The sequence below is a fragment of the Molothrus aeneus genome, chromosome 14, assembly GCF_037042795.1.
Source record: "Molothrus aeneus isolate 106 chromosome 14, BPBGC_Maene_1.0, whole genome shotgun sequence".
NCBI classification, from domain to species: domain Eukaryota; kingdom Metazoa; phylum Chordata; class Aves; order Passeriformes; family Icteridae; genus Molothrus; species Molothrus aeneus.
Genome location: NC_089659.1, coordinates 13,471,233 through 13,489,398, shown reverse-complemented (window position 1 = coordinate 13,489,398; position 18,166 = coordinate 13,471,233). Strand labels below are relative to the sequence as shown.

Here is an 18,166-nt window from a genome sequence, read left to right as displayed (position 1 = left end):
GCTATTCTCAGAAGGTAATGATAATCAAGAATTGCTATTTCCAAATAGTCAATAAATTGGACAAAGAGACAGACACCTTCTTTCCCTCCTTTCTCAGAAGGAAGCAGTAGGGATCTCTAAATCTGAGATGCTTTGGATCCATCAACACAGCATAGCTCTGCTCCAGTGGCTCCACCAGCCAGAGCCCTTCAGCAGCTCCTGGTCATACACCTGATAAAACTCAGACACAGAACAGCCCTTTCAGAGCAGCTTTGGCAGTGTGGGAACAGCAGCAGCACAGCGGCTCAAGCCCACCCCACACACCACTCAGCTTATTCCCTGCTGCTGTTCACAGGGAGCTAAAACACCTTTTATTACTCACTCTACGCCAACGCGGACTCAAAGGAAGGAGTCTGGAAAGCCATAGCTGTGCTGTTTGTCACCGCAGAAGACCAGAAAAAAGCAATGGTGACAACAATACGGAAAGAAACAGCAGCAGCCCTCAGCCTGCAACCCTGCCACCACCCAGCCGGAGGGAAGGGCAGCGGGATGCTCCTGACTCAGCCCAAGCTGCGGCCTTTGTGTCAACTCAGGGCAAAGTTCGCGGGAGCTCCGGGCGCCCGGGGCGGCCTCCTCAAGGCCCAGCAGCCGGGGCAGCGGGGCCAGGCCGGTGTCTGTGGCGGCAGCCGGGGCAGGCCGGGCTCTGCGCGGGCAGCACCACGGCACGGCAGGGCAGAGGCTCTCCAGGCTGGGAGGAAAAGCTGCCCACGAAAACAAACCCGCCTGCTGACCGCCCCGAACCCCGCACGGCGCCCATCGGGCTCACGCACGGCCACCAGTCTGTCCTGAGCGCTCCGTGCCGTGCCCTGCCATGGGCGAGTCAAGGGCAGGTCTTTGGCACAGCCTTCCCAAGGCTTTACAAGAGTCCCACCTGGACTCTGCTCGGAGTTTGACCAACATCGCACACACCTCTGGGGTAATTCTAGAGAACAGCAAAAAATATCCCTGAATGGAGAGGGAGCAGATGTCACAAAGTCGGTGCTCACAAAGCCTTCACAGTAACTAATCACCATTTATTTACGTGACTAGCGCCACGTCAAAGTAACTAAATTAGTTTCAAAAGTTTTTGGTTTCAATTTTTCATTGATATTAATATTTGCCTTGATTAAGGAAAGAAAAAGAAAGAAAACCAAAACCAACTCAAGTTTTATACTACATCCATCCCTGAATCTTGTACTTTACAGCAGAATCCTCCCCCAGGACTGCCCTTTACCGGGTCCCCGACAGCACAGGAATCGCGAATGAACGGAAATCAGATTTCAGGCGGGTTGGTGGGATCCAACTCCTATCTGATCGAGGCGGACGATGCAGGGATATTCCCCAACACCTGACTGCAGGGAAACTACAGCCCGACAGCGAGAAGAAAGCACAGAAGGAAGGCAGGAGGACGGACGGCTCATCCCTTACGTGCGGAGCGGGAGGCGGCGCGGCGGGGCTGCGGAGCGGGACGCGGGAGCGCCGGCGGGGACCAGCCCGGGAGGGACAAAAGGGCTCTGCCTCCGCGGGCTGACCGAGCCCGGCCCCGCAGCGCCGACCGCGCCCGCTCCCGCCCACAGGGCGGGCCGGGCTACTCCGCCCCGCACCTGCGGGAGCGCCTCTGCCGGGCCGGGCCGCGCCCCAGCCGCGCCCCAGCCGCGCGCGCGGAGCCCGGTCCGCGGCGTGCACCTGCCCGCCCCGCCCTGCCCAGGGTTCGGCCCCCGTTGCGGGGAGCCCCAGGAAGGCGGGCGGGAGCGCGGGCGGAGCTGCGGCCAGCGGCACCCACCTGCTGGGCAGGACCGGCAGCGGCGACACCGGGCAAGCGCTCCCCGGGGACCTCCCGGGGAAGCGGCGGCGGCGGCTGCGGCCCCTTTAAATGCCTGCGGTGACGTCACGCGGCCGCGCGCTCCCCCGGGAGCACAACAAGAGTCACGCTCGCGGCCGCCGGGGCCAGGGGCGGGGTCTGGCGGCTCCCGCTAATCAGCGTCCGCTCCGCGCGCCGGTCCCGCCCCTCGGTGCGTCGCGCGGCGGCGCGCGGCCCGTCCCCGCTGGCGCGGCCCGTCGCGGTCCGAGGATGCGGGAGGCGCCCGCGCTGCCCCGCGGCCCCGCCGCCCCCGGCGCGCCCGGCCCCGGCGCCGTGCCCGGCTTCCTGGCCAAGCTCTGGGCCTTGCTGGAGGATCCGGACAGCGACGACGTCATCTGCTGGAGCAGGGTGAGGCGGCCGCTCGGGCCCGGCCCGGGGAGGCCCGCGCGAAGGACTCGAGGGTGGTGGGGGCGCCGGGCCGGGGCTGCGGAGCCCGGCGGGCGGTGGCGGAGGGTCCCCGGCTGCCCGGAGCGTGCCCAGCCCGCCTCCCCGCCCTCCTCGTGGGGGTGCGGGCGGACCGGCGTGCGCGGGGCCGTGCCCGGGCCCTCCCCCGTTGGCCGGCCCCCCCCGCGTGCGGCCCGCGGTGGCGGCGGGGCTGGCGCAGCGGGACATCCCCGGGGACAGCCCCGAATCCCCGCTCAGCGGCTCCGAGCGCGGCAAGGACGCTGTCAGGAGCCATTAACTGTCCGCTTTCCTTCCGGAGCGGGGACGGACGTGCCCCGCGGGCACAGGGCACGGACACACTGACCAGGCACCCCGACGCGCACTGTGTTTAGTTTTGTTCCCTGTCGTTTTTAAATCCTTAGGGTTTTTCTCCACTTTTTTCCCAGCCGTTTGCCCTTCACAAAGACAAAGATGAAAAGAAACGCAGTATTTTTGTCCTCTTCATGAACAATATAAAAGTGATGCAAAAAGCTCTTCCTGTTTCCAGGAAGTTTGGTCTTGAGCATATTAAAAATCTGGCACTGCTGGTGTCACACTTACCCCTGGTCACCGCTGGGTTGTGTTGTCTGAACTTTCGGTAACTGAGCAACGTTACGTGGTTATTTTTAGTGATGACATAGCACGTACAATGGAAGAATCTTGTCAGGAGCTGGGCAGGCTGATGAAAGGAGATGCAATCTCTTTAGTGGCATGAATTCCATTTGGCTTGTGCAATGCTTATGTTTATTGGGGACAAAGGGAGCGGGCTTTTAGAAAAATTTTGCTTTGGATTAAGATGAGTGTGTCAAGGCTTTAAGAAAATTCCCTGTTCAATGTAAGTGTTCTATGTTATTGTGTCTTTGAACTCAAACTTTTTAGTCCAGTCCCAAGTGTTCCCACAGACAGTTCATTTGGTGAAGTCTTTTGCTTTTCTCTGCTGTCAAAACAGTCTTTGCTGATTTATGATCTTCACTAAAGAGCAACACCTTAGAAAAGCTGTGCTTATTCACTAACTGTTACTTCTGCTTATTTCCTAGAATGGCGAGAATTTCTGCATTCTGGATGAGCAGAGGTTTGCCAAGGAGCTGCTCCCCAAGTACTTCAAACACAACAATATCTCCAGCTTCATACGGCAGCTCAACATGTGTAAGCATCAGCGCTTCCTCTGCACTCTGTCTGCCAAGTTCATGGCTAATGGGCTTTGGTTTGCATTTCTTTAAACAAGCAAACGGACTTGGCAAGTTTTTCATCCCCAAAAACTTGAGCCCTGGCCTTAACTTTGCTTTGCAGAAGAAAAGATTGATGGTGGAGCGTGGTTTAGTGTTGGGTTTTTGTGTTTTAATTCCAAGTCCTTTTGAGTAACAGCTGTAAGAACATGTGCTGGTGCCTAGAGGTAGCGTGAGGTTCCCTGAGCTCCAGCATGGCTCTTGCAGCAAACAGGTGTGTACCCATGGGAGAGGAGGCTGTGTGTGCATCCTTACACCTAAATGTGAAAAAAAAAAATTGACTGGATTTTGGGGCTGCGACTGCTGTTGCCTGCTTTGCTGTGTGGGAACCAGAGCAGTCCTGCACTACATTTCTCATTATGTTTTCTCTGCTCAACTTGAGAGCATCGTGTGGCAGCATTGCACAGCATGTGTGCAGTGTGGCCAGGCAGAGGGGTGCAGTGAGGGTGGCTTAAGGGCCCAGTGCAGCATGCAGGACTGCAGCAACCAACAGGAATAACTGCAGAAGCTTCAGGAACCAGTGGAGGGAGGAGAAACAGCACAGGAGGTGCTCCCTTAGAATTTCAGACTGAGAGGGAGGAGCTCTCTGTCCTTGCCCAGTAGGTTTGCCTGATCTCTCTAGCTGATGCCTGTGTAGGTTTTGTAACCTGTAGCACATCTGTTTAGTCTCTGGATAGAGGGTAGATGCTTCTGTTCATGTCCTGTGCTTGTGTTTGTAAGATCCATCACTGAGTGACAGAGGATAATCCAAAGAAACAATCACCTCTTCCCTTGTAGCCAGGATAAATGAAAAAAAAGAGCAAATATTCCAATGTAGCTATACAATGTAGTGGCAGCCTCCTTTTCCTGCTGGATCTATCCTGGCTTTCTAATAATGATTGGAGTGCATTAATTGTGTTAAAACCTTGACTGAGGAGAGACGTGGACTGGCCTGTCAGCTGAATCATGCATCTCTACCCTGTGGTGTTTGAGCAGTGATGGAAATAGAACTGGCAATACCTTACTTTGTGCAGGCAGTCTAGTATGAAGAAGGTGCTCTGCTGCAGGTGTTTGCATAGGCAGGCAAGGAATTAACTTCTCTGCCTTGCTTTATTCTGTAGACCATGGTTGTCAGGGATAAAAGGGAAAGTGTACCACTCCTCTGCATCCACTGGGACATGATTCTGTTCAAGATGTCATAATAAATCTAATTTCTAACTAACTGTTATGAAGGCTTTTACGTGGCTGCGATGGTTTGGTCATGGCTGGCCTCTGCTGTGCAGCTCCATGTGCAGCCTGCCAGGGGCAGACAGTGGACATATTCTCTAGCTGTGAAAATCAGAGCAATGAAATCATTGAGCACCAGGAAAGGCTACCTGGGCTATTTTTCATGGTTTCTGCCCCCAGTAACTGTAGTGCAGTGGGTGTTTTGGTAGCACTGGACTTTTCTTAAACTGTATGTATTCCAAGTCAGCTTTCAACTGGAAGAAATGATTTGATTTGTTGATTTCCTCTCCACAGATGGTTTCAGGAAGGTGATTGCTCTGGAGAATGGTATCATTACAGCAGAGAAAAGCTCAGTCATTGAGTTCCAGCACCCTTTCTTCAAGCAAGGGAAGGCACATTTACTGGAGAACATCAAGCGCAAGGTACAGTCTAAGCACATATTTACTTCACTTAGTTACAAAAAGTGGCTTATCAGGTGTTCATATGGGTGTTCCAAACACAGCCAGCAAATACCATGGGAACCAAGGCAGCTCCCTCACCATGCCAGGCCAGTGCTTGGCTGGGCCTCCTTGTGGCAGTGCTTAGACAAAACCTGTTCTGCTCTTGGTTCTGAACTGAGGTAGGAGCATCAAACCACAGCTCTTCTCCACAGAGTTCATATCTCTGATTGCGGCTTAGCATGGTCTGCAGGTCTGTCAGCATCTCCAGCTCTGAGAAAGGCACAAAGTAAAAGAAGCAAAAAGAAAAAAATTCCCATTTGGCGCTCATTAAAAATTAGCAAAGACATCAGTATCCAGTTCATTTGGATGAGTTTGCTTAAAGTATATTGCTCCTCCAAAACTGTGTTGCCACTAAGCTACATCCTTATGAGCACTTTCTGCTTTTCTTTTGTCCGTTCAGGCCTTGTGTGACCTGTTTCTGCACAGATATTTATCCTCTATTGGCACATTACAGCCCATCATATCCTGAGGAAGAGAGTATCATGATACATCACATTGACATTTGAACAGCAGGATCTTTTCTTTAGGCTGTTGTCAGGTGTGGCTGCATTGCCCAGGGCGATAAAAGCCCAGCATAGGCTGGAGAGGCACAATGATGTTTGGATTGATTCCTCACTGAGCTGCCCCTGCTGGGAGCCAGGATCGATGGAGTGGCACTGCCTGGGGCCTGTCCCCCCCTGCTGCTGTGCCCAGCATGTCCCAGCCTGCACGCCTGGCAGGGCAGGTGCACCCTGACGTCAGGTGTGGCACCATGTGTCCCAGGGGTGGTGCACTGGGTGGAGTGTTCTAGATGGAAAGACAAAAGCTCTGCTCAGTGCCAAGGATATTCGTGTGAATTGTTGAATAGGTTGGTGAGAGAGATTCTTTGTTGCACAGGAAATGTTAGTGATTGTTTTTGTAAAGCCGTCATTAATTTCCTTGCTCTTCTACTGCCTGGAATGGGGCCATATTCCAGTATTGGCTCTAAACTGTATTTCAAGCCTCTGTCTGGAATGCTGGTTTGAATGCAGGACTTGCTTTACTTCCTCCCTTTCACTTTTAGCTCTGCTGGTGTGCAGACACCCTATCAGTCTTCACAGAATACCAGACTGGTTTGAGTTGGCACCTTGGAGCTCATCTCATTCTACCCAGTGCCATGGGCAGGGACACCTCACACCAGGGTGCTCCAAGCCCCATCCAACCAGGGATGGGAATGGGACAGTCAAGTTTCCCTGGACAGCCTGTGACAGTGCCTCAGCACCCAAGAACTGGACACCCTGATTAGCCAGTTGGGGACTCTGAAGAGCAGTTCCTTGTACTTGGGCAGAATTTATATTGGCTCTTGTTTTTTTGGAGGCTAGCTGGCTGCATTTGGAATTTCCACCCACTTCCTACAACTTTTGGCTGTCTTCCCACAGAGGGGTGATGTGAAGAGAAATCAGACAGCCTTGAATTCCATTTGGGATGCACCCTGTGTACATTAGCATAATTTATTGACTGCAGCAAACAGCAGAGCATCTAGACTGCAGACAGGGAGGAGAACTGTCAGACCCTTCAGTGCATCCTTTGCATCATGGGATTGTGTCAAGAAAGTAGTTAGTCATGTCTGAGAAGTGATTGCACAACAGCTGTGTTCTGTTCCAGCACAAAGGGATGGGATGTTGGTTTATAACACCATTGGTTCATTTCTGACCATTCCACTCCCCTTTGGAAGACAAGATGTGTGAGCCAACCTGCACAGAAGTTACCTCACACCTCAGCAGGCCAATACCACATTGGTGCTTTCATCTCCCCCATGGAATCCACATGAGAGGCTTTCACATCCTCCTTGGAATTTAGCAGAGTAACAAGAAAACTCCCAGCAGGCTGTAGGTTGGGAGGGACATCTGGTATGACTCCATGTGGCTCAATTATAGTCAGTATTTGGCAAAATGATGTTCAAAATTATGTCCACAAAAAAGTCCTGAATTGTGTTGCAGCCAACAATGCTTCTGCTGCAGAGAGAATTGCTGAAGGAACTGGAAAATGTTTAATACAGAAGTGCAGGAAGGAGATGGTGAACTTTTTGCTCTTTGATGGCTTTTCCACCATCGTTTGAAGCAGCAGCAGCATTCACAGATTGTGCTGTGAGCAGAAGAGCTGTTTGGACTCTTCCTTCTGCAGACAAGTCTCCATAACTTTGGAATGTCGCTGAGCAGAGAGGTAGCAGAGGAAACACCAGTAGGGGACTCTGCAATTCAACTGGTGTGGGATAAATTTTCGGATTGAGTAGGATGCATCTAACTAGACACCTTCATCTCCTGGTCACTTACTGGAAATTGGTTACTCCTTTGCTGGCACATTTACCCACACCTAGAAGGAATATGATCATCTTGTTCTTCCACTATCAGGTGTGGGGTTTTTTTGGCTGGTGTTCACTCTGTGTCACTAGAGGGCAAACTGTCACCAGGCCTGGCAGGGAACCCCCAGGGAATGCCCTTTGCAGTCAGTGGTTTTTATTGTGAATTACAGTCACGAATCTACTGTCTCCAGGTACAAAGTGCTAATCTCACGTTTTCATTGGCATCTGTTTTGTTCATACAGTGCAGCCTGTCCTAAGGATTGTCACCTGTAGCAGTTGTGGTGTTTTGTGCCATGTAAGAATTGCAGTCTTACCTGGTCTTGTATGGGGCTTGTATGGGGTCCTGCCCTGCAGACTGGCTGCACTCTCCCTGCACCAAGGAGCATGCACTGTTTGTAGTAAAGTGTGTGTACCTATTCCAGGTGTCTGCAGTGAGAACTGAGGATCTCAAGGTCTGCACAGAGGATTTGCACAAAGTCCTGTCTGAGGTGCAGGAGATGAGAGAGCAGCAGAACAACATGGATGTCAGGCTGGCTAACATGAAGAGGTAGACTCGGCTGTTTCGGGGCGCTTATGCATTGAATGTTGCTTATATCTGATGGAGATTGGCTAAATATGGGTTTCATTTGAACTGGAAACAGGTGAAGCTATATTTTTTCCTAAGAATGCCCATTCCACCCCACACAACATTCTGAATCTTGTTTGGTTTTGTACTTCAGTTACAGACTGGAGATTTAGACTGGGTGTTTGTTGGCTGCCTTGAGATTTCACTGTGGTTGCCAGCACCTGTAGTAGTTTTTAGTTTTCATTTTTTGAATACAAACAGGGTTTGATGCAGTGAGGGACAATTGGTGTTTTGTTTTCTTTCTAACTGGAAGTGGACTTTGCACATCCTATCTCTGTTCTCTCAGATCCCCTTCATATAGGTGCTGGTAATTCATTCAGGTCATTGGTATGCCAGCATATATCAACCAGAGTCCAGGACATACCTTTCTCTCTCTCTGTTCCTTAAAAAAAAATAGCCAAGCCCTTTGAACACCACCTTTAGATCTGTCCTAAGGCTATCAGTGTTTGGAAACAGGCTGAGTGTAACACTAAGTCCTTATTCAGCAGCTTTGAGGCTTTGAAGGAATACCTCAGATCAAGATTATTGGTGGAGCAGCAGAGGATGAGGGTGTCCTTTTTAAGTGAGAGTTTCATGCTGCTGATGGAAAATGGAGTTAAGTTAACCCAGAGTTTGTTAGTGAATCGAATTAACTGAGGGTTAGTTATCCACAGAGGGAATGTTGCCATTGGTTCTGCAAGGTACTCTAAAAGTTTGAAAGCTGTAAAACTAGAGCATATAAAGTAAACTCTGTTCATCCTCTGTCTTCTGATTTATTCTGCATTGCAGAGAAAATAAGGCCCTGTGGAAAGAAGTGGCAGTTCTAAGGCAGAAGCACAGTCAACAACAGAAGCTGCTGTCTAAGGTACCATTGCAGCATCTTCAGTGCTACCATCCTTATTCCTGCCTCTGTGATACTTCATGGCATTCTTTGCTTATGTAGAATGACAAATGACACAGAGCTGAACAGGCTGTATTAATACAGCATAAAGAAAATGGTCACAGTTCCTGAGTGTCCCAGAAGTAGCACAGTAAAGAACCACGAGCAAAGCACTAAGGAAAAGTCATAGTAGGATGTCAGTGTGTGGAGACAGTGCATGGTAACAGGAGGCCAGAACTTGAGAGATTGCAGGCACATGGAACGGAGTCTGTGAAAGATCTTGGACCAGGATACACTTAGACCACTTGAGAAGTGAACTTGGAACGCAGAAACTGTAGGAGTTTGCACGCTGGAAAAAAATTTTCTCTGGTTTATTCCTCAGCTGTTTCTGGTCTGGAATCCTCTAGTGACTTGTGCTGCTATATTGCATTTCAAAAAAAAAGCCAACTGTGCAAAGTGAGCTAATTCTTCTATGCAGTTTTTAACTCTTGCTTTATTCTTTAAAATACAATTGCAAATGTTTTTTTTTTTAAATACCTGTTAATTTCTGTCATGTAACTATATAATTTTATAGTAAAATCTGAATTAAGAATTAATTATTAGGATTGCTAATTGACCATTTGGTTTTGGTTTTCTTTTGTCTTTCCTTTTAGATTCTTCAATTTATACTAAGTTTGATGCGAGGAAATTATATTGTTGGGGTCAAAAGAAAAAGGTAATTACTTGATAGGTCCCAGACCAGTGTCAGATGTGAATTGTAGGGATAAATCAGTTTCTGTTGTGTGACAGGTATTTTTATCACTTGTATATTCAAACTTGAGAAAGCTGATGGAAGTTCAGTCAAGCACAATATAAGTATTTCCTCCTTATCACTAAAATAGGTGGGAAGGGAATATTCTATACATTTTCAATTCCAAAGTGCATAATTATCAGAAATTGTAAATCTCAAAATGTGCGCACATGACTGACTTCTTCCACACCACAGTGTGTGTGTGTAGGACAGGCTGCCTGCAGTACCCTGCCCATCACACATTCCCAAAAGCCAGGCTTTTTGGGAGGCAGGAGTAACAACCATTACTGCCTGTCCTTGGCACTGCTGCAGCTCTTCCCTGTGGCAGGCAGGATGAACTAAAGCTCTGCTCTGTCCCAGGTCTCTCACGGATGCTGCGGGTGCTTCACCCTCCAAGTACAGTCGTCAGTATGTCCGCATCCCTGTGGAGAGTGGCCAAGCTGTAAGTCTCCCCAGGGACACAGGCAGTGGGTTGGACAGGATGATATACAGTGATATCAGTCTTCCTCATAGCTACAAATACCCTACCTTGGTAATCAAATGCTCTCCCTTTTGTAATGGGCAGCTTTAGAGCAACACTCTGGCTGTAAAATCATGCAAATCAGTGCAACTGGTCACAGATGAAATGTGAACTGGAAAGAGAAGCTGCAAGGAGAATGGGGCTTCAGTATGAGAAAAGAAAAGGTCAGAGCCTGTGGTTTACTCATTTTGTGCTGTATCTGCAGATGGCTTTTTCTGAACATAGTGCAGCTGAAGAGGATGGAAATGGTACAGGTCTGATAATCCGAGATATCACTGACACCCTGGAAAATGCCACCAATGGCCTCCTTGCTGTGGCACACACAAGTGGCAGAGCCAGGTATGTCCAAAATATATGAAGTATTTATGCCTGGGTTGATAACTGGGTAGTTCTGTCAATGTTGATGATCCATCTGGATTCTGGGAAACAGAATGTCTCTCTAAATGTCCATTTGTGCATGACAGGCCTGTTGTAGGCTTTCCTTCTGCAGCACATAGCATTGGTCATTGTCAGAGCTCATGTCTCTTCAGGAGTCCCTGGAGGCCTGTCAGGCTGATGGGTATTGCAGGCTTAATTTGCTGAGGCTTTTCTGTCTGTTCAACAAATGAACACATACTTGACTTTTCAACTGAACAGGGACCTGAGTGCATATATAGGTTTCTAATAATCCAAAATGTATATAGATTGCTTACAAATCAAGATGTATAGTTTTAACTCCAGTTTCAATACTGTTCTCATATCCTAGGGAAGGCATTCTCTGCGTGGCAAGAGATTTTACTGAAAACTATTTAGTTGTTAATGCCCAGAGTAAAATATGGAATCTGATTTGCAATCTTTTTCTTTCTAGAGTCTGTCTGTTAGGAGTTTTCCTCCTGCCTAATTCCTATATACTATATTGCTGCTTTTTGCCTGGGAAAAAGAGATGTTTTGCTCTGATACATGGTCTCTGTATAAGCATAGTAAGAGATTCTTCATCTGCCACTTTGCTGCTTTTTCTAAAGACCAGTTTGTTATTTGAATCCTTGACTAGCCTAATCTTATTTAGATTTGAGATCCTAAACCTGAAATTAATAATAATGTGGTTGATAACTTCTCCTGTGTGTTGTTTCTGTTTGGGTCACATTTTAGAGAGCCACAGGCAGCTCTAGATCCTGGCTTACCTCTTTGTCAAGTATCACAGCCAAGTGAGTTAAGTTGTGCAGAACCTGTCCCATCAGTTCCTGTAAACGATGTCAGCAAACCCAGTGAAATAGGCACGGCTGCTGTGGAGCTCCACACTGCACAGCCAAATGCTCCAGAGGACCCTGTGTCAGTAATTGACTCCATCTTGAATGAGAGCAGCTCTGGAAACCAAAATGATCCTTTGCTGGACAGGTATGAACTTGTTTCTGAAAAGTGTTATGCTGTTGTCACCTTGTGGGATGCTGTCAGAGTTCTGGAGGGTGTGTTGTTTGGCACAACATAGGGAATTAGCTTTTGAATTGTCACTGACAAAGTGAATTCTCTACACCTTTGTTACCAGGGCTTGAAAAAGCCAAGTGTTGGTGTCACACATTGAGAAAGGGAAAGTGTCTTTGTCACCTTCATGGTGACATGTGCCTGACTGCTGGTGTGTGCGTCAGTGTGTCCTGTCAGCCCACTGCTGTCACTGCCAGGTGCTGCCAAGCAGCAGGTGCAGGGCTGGCATTGTGGGCACTTAGTTCCTGGTGTTGGATTGTCCTGGTGGTCATCTCACTGTACCTTTCCTTCTCTGCCCCTCATTTGTACAAAGCTGTTTCCCATGTGCCCTGTCAGATCACACAGATCAGGGGTGCAGGCTGTGGGTTCCTGCCCCACTGTGGCTGCAGGAGAGCTGTATCAAGGACAGAGCTTTTACCTTTGCTCCTGCAGCTCTTCTGCTGTGGTCAGCAAAGGTTGGAGGGTCTGGGGCAATGTCCCAGCACTCATGTCTGAAGGCCCTGCTCTACCTTCCCTCCTGGGCACTGCAGGATGTGGAGCAGTGCCTTGGAACAGCCCATTCCTCATGCAGGGAATTCAGTACAGGAGCACTTCATGGCATAGCAAGACATGCAGTGTGGGCACTGTGCCTGCAGCTGCCTTCTCAGGTTCTTCACTGTCCCTCATGTCCTTCCCACTGTCCCTGGAAACATGTCCAGTTTGGCAACAAGCCGATGTTTCAAAGTAGGTGGAGTTCCTTCAGGCCCAAATTATTTCCAGCCCTTTGCTTTTCATTTATTGTCCCAGGGCAAAGCCATCAGACCTTTATTTAAACGCAGATACCAGGGTACAGGCTGGGACCTGAGAACATTCACCAGACACTCAAATGAGGGAGGAAGTAGGTATGGAAGGAGGAGCTGCTTTTTGACCTGGTAGCTGTAGCTGTGCTTGCTGTTCAGGAAGCCTTCCCTTGTACCTGTACCTCAAAGAGCTGGAGTGAAAGGTGATATGGGAATGTGATTTCATCCATTTGGCTATTCTGGATTGTAGGCAACCTTCCCTGTGGGGCGAGAGAAGGCCCTGCCTGCCAGCTGTGCCTTACAGTGCTATGTAATTCTGTCTTTTTAGAGAGGAAATTCAGGATTTTCTGAACTGCATTGATGCCAGCCTTGAAGAGCTCCAAGCAATGCTGTCAGGGAAGCAGTACAACTTTGGTGCCGAAGCGTTCAGCGATGTGAGTGCCTTCTCACTGTTCCTGAGAAATACTGCTCAGGTGTGCCATGAAATGCTGCTAGTTTAGTTCATGTTGAAATGGGTAAGAGTCAGGAACATCTTGAAAAGCAAATAGTTACAAATAGAATTATTTGTAGGTATTCACAGTGTACAAGGTAATACTGGGAGTCTTTCCAGGTCATACAGGATTCCTGTTCTACAGAACTGAAGGGAGGGAAAAAAAGGAAAAAAATTGCCTCATTTTCCCTTCTCAAGCCTAATCACATACCATCACATCCTGACCTTGTATTTGATCCATCTGGATGCTATGGAGTGAAACTTAGCTGTACTCCTGGAATCACTGGGAAATAGGGTGGCCTTTTCTCTTCCTGTGACCTCAGTTTACTGCCATAGCTTTGAAGCTCCCAGCTGAAGGCCCATGGAGGTGCCACTGTCCCTGTGCTTCAGTGGAAGGAGCAGCTCACTGGGTGCTGCAGTGCTTTCAGGAGCTCTCTTCAGTTTTATTTCAAGAACTTCATTGGTTGACATATGATCTGATTTTATTTTCAGACATTTAATCCGGAGCTGCCAGCCCTGGATATGAACTTGATGGAAACTCCCCCTGGTATTGAAAATGTAAGAGTAAGATTGACTTCTGTGGTGGGGAGGACAAATGTGATGCTGGGAATTGAATCTTGCTTGATGCAGCTCAAGGGTGGGAACAGGGTGGATGGCACAGGGTGACACTGCTGGTTCATCTCATCCAGCTGACTCCAGGGTTTCAATTATCAATGTTGGTTTCTTGGAATTTAGGAGGGATCTCAAGATAATTTCCAGTCCTACATTCCTAGTGCAGTCATACACTTGGAATGCCTGTCTAAAGGAAAAGTACTAAATGAAAACTGTAATGCAATATACTGAAGCTGTTCTGAACATAGCTCTGTGGGATTTCCTCAGAAGATACACAGAAGTTCAGCACAAACTTACTTCTCTTGGTCCAGTTCCTAAAATTGATTCATACTATTTAAAAAAAAAATCCTCGCAAGTGTTATTTTTGTTGTAGTCCTGAAATAATATTTAAACTAGGATTTCCCAGTCAGAAGAGCTTTGACTACAACTGATATAAAATGCAGCTGTGTTTAAGCAGTGCCTGCAGAATTCAATTACATGATGAAATCATGTTTAACTGTTATCCCAACAAGACCCATTATAATAAAACTTCTGGTTTGGAAGGTAGAACAAATATTTGCTAGTTAAAAGCTTGTTTTGTTTAGTAAGTTAAGTTTGTCTGTATTTTACTGTGCCTCCTTCTGAGAGCTGCTGTGTGCAGGCTTTTGTGTGCAATGACAGGCTCACTGCTCAATTTCTCCGTCTCTCTTTCTTCCTCCTTTCACGTCTAATTCTGTTAACCAGTCAGTAAAGATTTCCATTTTGTTGTTAAACATTGTCATAACTCTCTGTCTGCTTTGTTTCAGATGGCAAACTTGGCAGAGAGCACTGAAGGTCTGGGAGCAAGTGAGAGGGAAACAGCAGGAAGCAAAGGTAGGCAGGATGGAACACTGAGCTCTGTGGCAGCTCCAGTCTATTTGAAAACTGTATATTGAAATTGAATTGTTGTAGCCTGTAATAGCTCCCTCTTTGGTTTGGGCTTAAGCTTCTTGTGAAGACTGATGTTTCACTGATCTTGAAGCTGTGCCTCAGTCTTTAAAGGCCCATCCTATGCCCTGAGGTTTTTCACACAGAAGACATGGATCCCATCTGTGTCCCTTTGTACACGAGTGCCACAGTGGGGAGCAGATCTGCAGATGCCCTTGTGGCAGTATCTCCTGCACAGGCTGTGATCCCCCAGAGGCAGAGCTGCTCAGGTTTCCACTGCAGGGCTGCCATTGCATGCTGGGAGAGTCATGGGCTTGGAGTGGCCTTCAGGCACTGATGTTTCCAGGCACAGGGGCATTGGCTTCACTCTGACAGCCCTGGGGTGTGGGGTTTGTTCCAGCCCAGCTTGGGCTTTCCTGTAGTGCAACAAGTCTGAAGCAACCTCTCCAGGTTTCCTTGCCTTGAGTAAGAGCCTTCAGTTGGTGAAACACTTTGAACTGTTTGTTTTTCCTCAGATATGCAGCTGATCCAGTACAGGGCCAACCCTCTGCTTTCCTTATTTGAAGAGCTGCCTTCAGGTGAAGCTGCAGGGAAGGCAGAGGATCCGAAAGACTTTCTGCTGCCTCCCCTGGAGGAGAAACCTGCTCTCCAGCCTCCATCAGCCAGTGGAACTGTGGTGCCACTTGCAGCTCCAGCAAGCCAGGCCGAGCCTCTGGACACTCTGGGAGTGGGTGATCCACCTGTCCTCCCAGAGGATGGGAATGGAGAGTATAAACTATTTCCACTCCTGCTTCTCAGTCCTGTTGCTAACTTCATAGATGAGGCCTCTGAGATAGAAATTTCCTGAACTCATAGAACATCTGTAACCAGCTTAATGCTATGGAATAACCACCAAAGGAGTGGAGCAGCAACAAGTGTGAGCTGGGTCCTCACCTGCTTCCTGGGGACCCTGCTCTGCACAGACAAATGGAAGTTCTCTTGCTGCAAGCAGGGAGCACATCTGGTAGAACTGAACACAAGCTCAACAACAACAAGAGCTGGTGGAGTGAAGGCACCAGACAGAGGGGAAGAACAGCAACCCTGTAAACATACCACAGTGTATTCCATAACTTTTTATCCAATATTCTTATTGCAAGAGGAAATCTGTTTGTATCCTGTTTGTAAAGTTTGGCTGGGTTTTTTTGTTGGGGGGTGGTGTTTGTTTTTATTAGCTGGATAGTAATGTGGTGTGTAATATTTTAAACCTGGGTTTTACTCTTTTTGGAGAGCCTGCTTCAATAGGTGGCTTGCCTACTGTTTGAAATTAAGTTGTTTTTAAATTTTGTTTTTAATTTGAGATTTCTTTTTTTGATAGTTACTGGCTACGATTGTTTGCATCTGCTTAGATTACTTTCGTACTCCTAGATTTGCTCCTAGGTTTAGGGAACATTTTTCCTATGGAAAATGACATTTAACTGTGGAGTATTATTTTTTAACATGCTAGCACACATCCATTGCCCTGGATTGTAGGAGTTGTGGTAGGAAGTGCTTGCCCTCCTGTGTAGTGCTGATTTCTCATGCACATTGCATGGCAGTTCCGGGGTAACCTGCCCCCAGTTCACAGGTTGTGTGTCCTTGGAGATAGTCACTAGGACTGATTCACGTTTAGCAAAGGCCAGCAGCTGTCCCTGAAATGAGAAGGGGAGCCCTGGGGTGCCTTGCACTGACTCACATTAAGGTGTCTCTGCTGGTAGCAGCTTTTGTTCCCTGCCCCTGTATGGACTCAGGTTTCACGCTGCAGTTTCTGCCCGTGGAATCTTAAAGCCAAATCAACCAGATGCATCTGAGTCTTTTGACAATGATTTACATAAACTAGTGTCCACTTCACCAAAAAGTCATTCCCCAAAGTTTCTTTTGGCACTGTTTCCCAAGTTCTCTGAGCAGCTGCACTGTGGAGCCCAGCCCCAGTGTCAGTGGAGCAGCAGGGTGTGTGCTGGTACCAAGCATGTCACAGTCCACCAGCCCACACAAACCTGCTCTGTGCTGAAGTGACAGCAAACTGCTGGGGCTGCAAGAGGTCTGGATGCAGGTAGAAACCCCCTTGGATAATATCACCTGCCAGCACAATTACTTTAAATTTTTTCCAGTTTTAGGAATTCAGGCTACCTGCAGGCTTTGTTCTCTCTAATGTTCCTGATCTAATAAGTGCTGAGCTCTTCTATATTCGAGAATCCAAGGTAGATATTCTGAAGCCTGCTAGATAATGCATGTTACCTGTGCTGGCCCAACTGCATTGGATTTGTGCTTCACTGTCAAATCTGAGTTGCAGAGGAAGGTCCTGCTCCTGAGTGTGTAACATCTTCAGTGTCATTTCATTTCTGTGCTTCTGTACCTGTTCTTACCTCGTGACCCTTCTCATTTCCATCTTTTGAATTGCCTTTTGTCAAGTTTGTCTTATTCAAGCCTTCAGAGTCTTTCTTTCACTGACTTGTTGAGGTCAAGGGCTGAATAGTCTCAAGTTTTCATGAGCTGAAGGGAGAGGGGGAGGTAAGCATGTTGTATCTGTCCCAGGTCAGATTTGGTTTGTTAATTCCTTCCCAAAGGCCAGAGTTTTGCCAAGAGTGAATTAGTGAAAACCAGGCTTTTCTGGTGTGACAGCACCATGCAGACAACAGAGTTCTTTGGGAGGTTGATCTGTGCCTCTGACTCCCTGCACTGGTTGGACTGTAATTTCTGTGATGGATTAGTGTCCTGTTCCTCTGTCTCAGAGTCATCTCCCCTCAGCGCAGCTCACTGTCAGGTATTGGGTCTGAGTGCATCATGGGGTTTTAATACACTTTCTCTCTTAAGAAGCTAAGAAACCAAGGCTTACAAAAATTGCAAAAAGAAAAAAAAAGTTTGTAAATCTATGTGTCTGGTTTATGTACAGGTCCGGAAAAGTATTTGTGCAACTTTCCTAAGAAAGATTGCAATGGAAAGGGGAAGACTGAATGACAAAAAAAACCACATGCTGAAGTAATTAAACTCAAGAATTGCAAAAAGATCACTGTGTTTCTTGTACATTCTTTTATTTGTGTTCCTGTTTGTGCCAAGTTTCCCAAACCGGTTTACTGATTTCTCCAGAATTAAGACCTTTCATGCTCCTGGGGCATGGTCTCATGATGCAGCTGTTGCTGGTTCAGGATGAGGAAAAGGTGATGAGGAAAGCCTGGTGTCTGTTTCCAGAGCGTGGGAGAACAGCATCTGGGACTGGGTTTTTAAAAGGGTTGATGTGAAAGCTCAAAATAGCGTGTGTGCTGAAAAATACACCAGCTGTAGGGCACACCTGCACATATTCTCCACAGACCCCAGTAGGAAAGGCCCTCAGCTCCATAAGGTATGGATTAAAATATTCACTGCAGATAGTGAATGGAAATGGAAGGAAGGAAATGGAACAGCCCAGATCATCTGTAGCATCAGGCAGACCCCAGATCTGGCATCCCTGTGCAGACTCTGCCCAGGGTAACTAGCACCACAGGCATTACAGGTTTTGTGGGATTTTCCTTGAAGTAAGGAACTGTTGGTCATTTCCACTGCCAAGAAAAGGGATCTTTA

At 47.9% G+C, this 18,166-nt stretch overlaps 1 protein-coding gene across 1 annotated transcript; it reads left to right on the top strand.

Moving 5' to 3' along the window:
- The first annotated feature begins 2,089 nt into the window (after positions 1-2,089).
- Positions 2,090-17,615, top strand: LOC136562415 (heat shock factor protein 3-like). Its single transcript, XM_066559225.1, has 13 exons — positions 2,090-2,227; positions 3,340-3,448; positions 5,029-5,156; positions 7,977-8,101; positions 8,948-9,023; positions 9,692-9,753; positions 10,189-10,270; positions 10,554-10,687; positions 11,477-11,722; positions 12,914-13,019; positions 13,568-13,633; positions 14,473-14,539; positions 15,109-17,615. The coding sequence occupies exons 1-13, from the start codon at positions 2,090-2,092 to the stop codon at positions 15,438-15,440; spliced, it is 1,671 nt and encodes a 556-aa protein (XP_066415322.1). The 3' UTR covers positions 15,441-17,615.
- Positions 17,616-18,166: the final 551 nt, after the last annotated feature.